Here is a 7,473-nt window from a genome sequence, read left to right as displayed (position 1 = left end):
CGTCCGCAGCTTCTAGAAGCCGGGCTGCCTGCTCCCTGCACATGTAACCAAGGTAAACATCGGGTAACTAAGCAAAGTGCTTTGCTTGGATACCCGATATTTACCTTGGTTACGAGCGTCCGCAGCTGCTAGAAGCCGGGCTGCCTGCTCCCTGCACATGTAACCAAGGTAAACATCGGGTAACTAAGCAAAGTGCTTTGCTTGGATACCCGATATTTACCTTGGTTACGAGCGTCCGCAGCTGCTAGAAGCCGGGCTGCCTGCTCCCTGCACACGTAACCAAGGTAAACATCGGGTAACTAAGCAAAGTGCTTTGCTTGGATACCCGATATTTACCTTGGTTACGAGCGTCCGCAGCTGCTAGAAGCCGGGCTGCCTGCTCCCTGCACACGTAACCAAGGTAAATATCGGGTAACTAAGCTAGGCGCTTTGCTTGGTTACCCGATATTTACCTTGGTTACGAGCGTCTGCCACTCTCAGGCGGGGGAGAGAGAGAGGAGAGGGAGGGGGGAGAGAGAGAGAGAGGGAGGGGGAGAGAGGGAGGAGGAGAGAGAGACTGATCACACCAGGCTGGTTTCTGGGCATGCTCAATAGAGCAAGCAGGATCCTGCGTATCAGCATGCCAGCATTCACATGCGTTTGCGTGCAGTATAGTCAGGATCCAGTGAAAAACAGTATTTGGACGCAGCTCAAAAACGCTTCAAGTAGCGTTTTTGAAAAAAGTTAAAAAACTACAAGTCGCTGGATCCTCACTATAACGCACGCAAACGCATGTTGACGCGAGTTATTGCAAATGCATTGGAATGAAAACGCATTTGCACTGGGTCCGTTTTTGCGTTAAAAAAACATTCAGGACGCATGTTAAAAAAACGTAGTGTGAAAGCCGCCTAAGCCAACCCCAGGAAATGGCAATACTGTAGCCGTTAACCGTACGGGCAACTGGTGGTCTAGCAAGGTATCATGTGTCCAGTGCCCGGTGGAGCTTTTCATCTGGGGCTCGGGGGCTCAGGGTTTATTGGTCCATATAGAGTAGTGGCCATTGTTAACCCTATGGCTTTTCAGCTGGAGCTATCCCCAGTACTGAACAACTATAATGTTTTCTAAAGGTCGTCGCTCAGGAAATGAGTTGCGCCTCTAGAGCCTACTCTATTTCTACTGCCTTCAGTTTGTGTTTATGGTAATTTTGAAGGTCAGATGACAATGGAAGTGAATGCAAGTGCGTTCTTTCCATGTGCCTTATTTGGACAAGTCCAGTGCTGAGGGTCCTGAGGCTCCTCGTATAAAGGGGGTCCTGTCACAAGTGTCTTTCATCCTTGAGAGACCTTTGACAGGTCTGGGATCTATGAAACTGGGTTATAAATGTATTTGATTTCTTTTGGTGGAGCAATGGTTAAGCACTTTTTCCTTGCTGGTAGTTCCTTTTTACTCCAATCTCCGGTGCATCCTGTTTGTGACCTCTCCCCTTCCCTTTATAAATAGTCACATGATCCATCACCTGATGCTGGTTATAGAACTCATATCTGAACTCATATCTGAACTGGCAACCGTGGAGGGAGGAAGCCTCTGGAAGCTGTTGGAGTCCTGTTGTTTGCAGGTTTGGTGTTGGTGTATATCCCTTTGTCTATGTTGCCCTGTCTGTCTTCCTTCCTCTGTGTTTGACTATTGCAGTGGTGAAGCCTGGTGCACTCACCGACCTTGGAACTATCTAGGGTGAGTGGAGGGACAGCTAGGGACTAGGCATGTGACGGCGATGGGGGGAAAGACCCATATAGGGACATTAGGGAGCTCAGGATGGAGATGCAGGTTAGTGTCAGGAGGTGACCCGTATCCCCTCTCCCTAATGTTAGGGCTTAGCTACCCTTTCCATCCCTGTTGCAATCCTCTGTGTTACGCCACGAGCTTGGCATTCCCTTGCCTGAGCATTACAGCATTCCATGGATCGTACCTGCTGATATATCCACCTCCACCATCACTTAGCCGGCTTGGCATGATATTGCGTTTGCAGGATAGCTAAGTAAAATAGGTACATAGTGTTTCCCAAGGGCCCCATTTGACTTGACTGCTGGATATATATATATATATATATGCTTAGGATTCAATACACGCTTAATATCTGCCATGTCGGCCAAAGACTTGGACCTCTATTGTGTTTTTGATCTCTTGGTTTCTCAGACTGTAGATGATAGGATTGAACATGGGGGTGACAACAGTATACAACAGAGACAAGATCTTATTGAGGTTCAGTGAGGAAACACTCGAGGGTATGACATACACAGCAAATAGTGTCCCGTAATACAAGGACACCACGGTGAGATGTGAGCTACAGGTGGAGAAAGCCTTCTGCCTTCCAGAGGTGCTCGAAATCCGTACAATACTCAAGAAGATGGAGATGTAACTTCCCATGATGAACAGAAATGGAAAAAGTACTATGGGGATGGAGCAGACATATATTTCGATTTTTACAATAGAAGTGTCTGAGCAAGAGAGTTCCAGAAGAGGAGCCACGTCACAGAAGAAATGGTCGATCACGTTAGATCCGCAGAACTGGAGCCTACAAATGAGGAGAAGTGAAGTCAAGGTTATGACTAAGCTTAGGAACCAAGAAGAAGACACAAGAAGACCTTGAAGCCTTGAATTCATTATGGCGGTGTATCGTAATGGATTACATATGGCCAAGTATCGATCGTAGGACATGACTGTGAGAAGAAATGACTCTGTAGTTGCTGAGAAACCAAAAACGTGATACTGGACGATGCAGCCCATGATGGACAACGTGCTGCCTTCTTGTAGGATCACCTGCAGCATGTTCGGTAAGATGTTAGTGGTAAACACAGTGTCACAGAAGGACAAGTGGCTGAGAAAAAAATACATAGGAGATCGGAGAAGGTGACTGAACAGAACCAAAGTGATGATCAGGAGGTTTCCACCCAACGATACAACATAAACTAGGAGGAGCAGTGAAAAGAGGAGAAACTTAAAAATATAGAGGTTCCGAAATCCTAAGAGAAAGAACTCGACAACCGCTGTTTGGTTGTTTGCATTCATGGATACAGCTGTACTGGGATAACAAAATGCAAATATTAGTTTCACATAAATACCCCCTTAAGGGCAAGAAACAAGATCTCACGTACAGCAGTGATAACAAAAAACAAAAGAACACGAACTAGGAGGAGCAGTGAAAAGAGGAGAAACTTAAAAGCATGAATGTTCTGGAATCCTTAGAGGAGAGGACAACTGCTGTTTGGTTGATCACAGTCATTGATATGGCTGTGTCGGGATTAAAAAAAATATCAAATATTAGCTTCACACAAAATAGATAACTAGTATCATATTAAACATTTCAATCTGAACAAAACTGAAGTGATGATTAGGAGGTTAGCACCAAGCGATTCAACCGAAACTAGGAGGAGCAATGAAAATAGGAGAAACTTAAAAAAAGTGTGAATATTCCAGAATCTTAAAAGGAGGAACTCAACAACCACTGTTTGGTTGTTTGGAATCATGGTTGGGGCTGTAGCGGGATAAAAACAAATGTTAGTTTCCAATAAAAAAAAATCTGTACCAGGCATTTTACATGTAAATTGGAGTGTGTTTGGAAAGGAAAATATAAAAATATTGGAATTTGGAATATCCTTAAAAAAGAATATAAATTATATGTAAAGAACAATTGGACTAAAAATGCAACAAAAAAGATCCACCTGCAGTATCAAGAAGAAACCATACAACATAAACTAGGAGGAGCAAAGAAAATAGGAGAGGCTTAAACTAAAAATTAAGTGTACAAAGTATTCGTTCCATGGTGAATTATAATATACTACATTATATGAATATTACTGTTTTGGCAGTGATCAGATAAATCATCAGCTTACTACAATCAGTAGAGATAGGTGGCACCAGGGCAATGATGACCCATAAAAACTATATATTTATGATATGACTAATTAAAGTTATTTTTGGGACCAAGGTCAAGATGCAGTTGAAAAATAAAATAAAATATATACGGTATATACCTGTATACATTGTCTCTTTTCTTTCTATACCGCTAAATCATAATAGGAAATTCAATTGTTCCAATTGTAGAAAGAGTGTCTTTAAAGAAAAGGAATTTAAAGGGGTATTCAAATTTTTACAGATGGATATGTGGCACCCAGGGTGCAGGGGGGTCGGTCTCATACCTCCTGCTCGTCAACGGGCCGATGCTGGTCGTGTAGTTGCGGCGGCCTGCCCGGTTTCGTGCCCCGAATGTCCACAATAAAGGTGGGTAGGAGGTGGTTGTTGGAAGTGACTACACCACTTGTGGTATGCGGCCAGGAATTAGCCTAACATTGCGGTTGATGTTCTCTGGGGCGGATGGTGATGCCACAGCCAAGATGGTTCTGCTCCCCACCGGTGGAGCAGGCACCAGGGAGATGAGGGCGGTGGGGATGGCTGGTGGTGCCAAAGCGCGGGACGGCGGCGCTGGCAATGACAAAGACAACACCGGGGCTGCTGTACAAAGTTATTTTTACTCACAGTTTGTAAGATGCCCCGGTGGTGCCGCTCTCCGCTGTGATCGGCTCCAGCCGGTCCTAGGTATATCAGAAGCAATCACTGGTGTCTGTGGAGTGTGAGACCTTCCTCCTCTGCGCTTACTTGTGGATCCCCGTGGCTTGAAGCAACTTGGGGACCCCGGTGTTCTTGTAAAGTGTCCCGTCCCGTATGCAGGTGGCGTGGATCCGCCACGGGGCCGACCGTTATCTTGACCCCGGACTCTATGTGTCACTGTGCTCCGGGAAAATGGATGGTGAGTGATGGGACTTTGAATCCCCATCCTCTGTAGATTCTGGTAGTCCAACGTGGAGTATGTCCTACCCCAGGGCTCTGCACCCTGACTGCGCTGGCACTGTGGGAATGGTTAGGCTCAACCTCAGCTACCATGTTCTTCTCTGTCTCACTAGCTCCACCGGTTGCTTCTCGCCCTTTCTCATTCTGCCCGATTCTAGCCGGAGAAGCTCTCAAGCACTCTCTCCTGCGACCGTGTTCTTCAGAGTCTCAGACTATTCTAGAATGAAACGGTTTGTGTGTTCCTACTCCCTCAGTGCAGCCCCCACCTTTCTGATGACTCATCAGTGGTTGTCCCAGCAACTGGGAATTTCCCTTGTTGTCTGGCTTCCTGAGTTGTGTAACTGTCTCGCTCACTGGCTGGATGTTGTGTAAGTGAAAAACACCAGTGATTAACCTCTTCTTACCGGGAATAAGCATTGAACATTCATTGAGATGCAATACCCTGTGGCGACTGAAGCCCAGGGGCGCCACAGATATTGTCGGATGGTGCTCGTGAAAACAAGCACTTTTGCAATTTACTGCTTAGCAAAATTGCAGCCGTTCTTGAGATATTAACACTTATCTTTTGTTTACAGCTCATTGTCTGGGAGACTTACCACCGCTGCTGTCTAGCTTGCACTTCACAGAAGCTAGATGGGACTAAAGGCCACTTTACACGCTGCGATCTCACTAGTGAGATCGCTAGCGTGCGTACCCGCCCCCATCGGTTGTGCGTCACGGGCAAATCGCTGCCCGTGGCGCACAACATTGCTCGGACCCGTCACACTGCTTACCTGCCTAGCGATGTCGCTGAGACCGGCGAACTGCCTCGTTTCTAAGGCGCGGTTCATTTAGCGTCACAGCGACGTCACTAAGTGGCTGCCCAATAGAAGAGGAGGGGCGGAGTTGAGCGGGACGAACATCCCGCCCACTTCCTTCCTCATTGCGGGCGGCAGCAGGTAAGGTGAGGTTCCTCGTTTCTGCGGTGTCACACATAGCAATGTGTGCTGCCGCAGGAACGACGAACAACCTGAAAAAAAGCAACGATATTTGGGAACTGGACAGCGTGTCAACGAGCAACGATAAGGTGAGTATTTTCGCTCGCTAGTGGTCGCTCGTACCTGTCACACGCAACAACGTCGCTAACAAGAGCGGATGTGCATCACAAATTCCGTGACCCCAACGACATTGCGTTACCAATGTCGTTGCGTGTAAAGCGACCTTAAGAGTTGACAGAGTGATCCAGCAATGCGTGCCAACTTCAAAACAGTGTTTACAAGACCCATATATAAGAGCTTGTAAGCATAGTGCATGCTCTGCTGTCTAGCAGCGGTAGTCGGTCTCCAATGCAACAATCTGTGAACAAAAGAAAAATGTTAATATCATAACAACGACTGACATTTTTAATAAGCCATATATTGCAAAATTACTTGTAATTTCAAACTCTATCTGACTAATACCGATTTATGAAATTAAGAATAACTCTTTGCGGCTTTATCTCACTTCTAATAAAAGTATATGTGCAATATAGAAGCAATGACTGAACAACACAGTGGACCCTCTGTGGTGCACGGCAATTTAGGGGAATGGAACCTACAAACAATCCTCGGTAGCTCATATGTTTTTGTCTTTTACCATCAATAATGGATTACAATATTTAATATATAGTCATAGCCGAAAGTGGTGGCACCCTTGAAATTTTTCCAGAAAATAAAGTATTTCTCCCAAATAATTATTTCAATTACAGGTCTTTTGTTCTATACGTTTATTCCCTTTGTGTATATTGGAATAACATATAAAAAAACAGAGAAAAAAGGCGAATTGAATATAATTTCAAACAAAACCCCAAAATCTCCACCATGCTTTACTGTAGGTCCTGTGTTCTTTTCTTTGTAAGCCTCATTCTATTTTCAGTAAGCAGCAGAATGGTGTGCTTTACCAAAAAGCTCTATCTTGGTTTGATCTGTCTACAACGTACTTTCCCAGAAGGATTTTAGCTTACTCATGTACATTTTGAGACAAACTGCAGTCTAGCTTTTTTATGTCTCTGTGTCACCAGTGTGTGTGTCTTCCTTGGTGTCCTCCATAGCATGCCATGTAATTCAAGTGTCAATGGATAGTTTGCTCTTTCACTAATGCCCCCTGAGCTGCAGGACAGTTGAACTTTTTTGGAGCTTAATTAGGGCGACTTATCCACCATTCGGACCATCCTGTGTTGCAACCTTTCCTCAATTTTTCTCTGCCGTCCACATCCAAGGAGATTAGCTACGGTCCCATGGGTTGTAAACTTCTTGATTATGTTGCGCACTGTTAACAAAGGAACATCAAGATCTCTGGAGAGGGACTTGTAACCTTGAGATTGTTGATATTTTTCAACAATTTTGGTTCTCAAGCCAAATACAGTTCTCTTCTCCTCTTTCTGGTGTCCGTGCTTAGTGTGGCACATACACAATGCAGAGACCTAGTCAACTTCTCCCCTTTTTATCTGGTTTCAGTTGTGATTTTCATATTGCCCACACCTGTTACTTGCCACAGGTGAGTTTGTACGAGCATCACATGCTTGAAACAAAGTTGTTTACCCACAGTTTTGGAAAGGTGCCAATAATTTTATCCTGCTCATTTTTCAGGGTTTGCGTCTAATTATGTCCAATTTGTTTTCTTCCCACAGTT

The 7,473-nt window shown here is 45.0% G+C and overlaps 1 protein-coding gene across 1 annotated transcript; it reads right to left on the bottom strand.

Moving 5' to 3' along the window:
- Window positions 1-488: 488 nt before the first annotated feature.
- Window positions 489-3,097, bottom strand: LOC142258577 (olfactory receptor 5G29-like). Its single transcript, XM_075331208.1, has one exon. The coding sequence runs from the start codon at window positions 3,043-3,045 to the stop codon at window positions 2,107-2,109; it is 939 nt and encodes a 312-aa protein (XP_075187323.1). The 5' UTR covers window positions 3,046-3,097; the 3' UTR covers window positions 489-2,106.
- Window positions 3,098-7,473: the final 4,376 nt, after the last annotated feature.

This window comes from Anomaloglossus baeobatrachus, chromosome 12 (genome assembly GCF_048569485.1).
Source record: "Anomaloglossus baeobatrachus isolate aAnoBae1 chromosome 12, aAnoBae1.hap1, whole genome shotgun sequence".
In the NCBI taxonomy this organism is placed as follows: domain Eukaryota; kingdom Metazoa; phylum Chordata; class Amphibia; order Anura; family Aromobatidae; genus Anomaloglossus; species Anomaloglossus baeobatrachus.
This window is presented reverse-complemented; position numbering and strand designations above follow the sequence as displayed.

Excerpts from the sequence above, each read along its gene's own strand:
- LOC142258577 (XM_075331208.1), bottom strand. The coding sequence starts at position 3,045 with ATGAATGCAAACAACCAAACAGCGGTTGTCGAGTTCTTTCTCTTAGGA.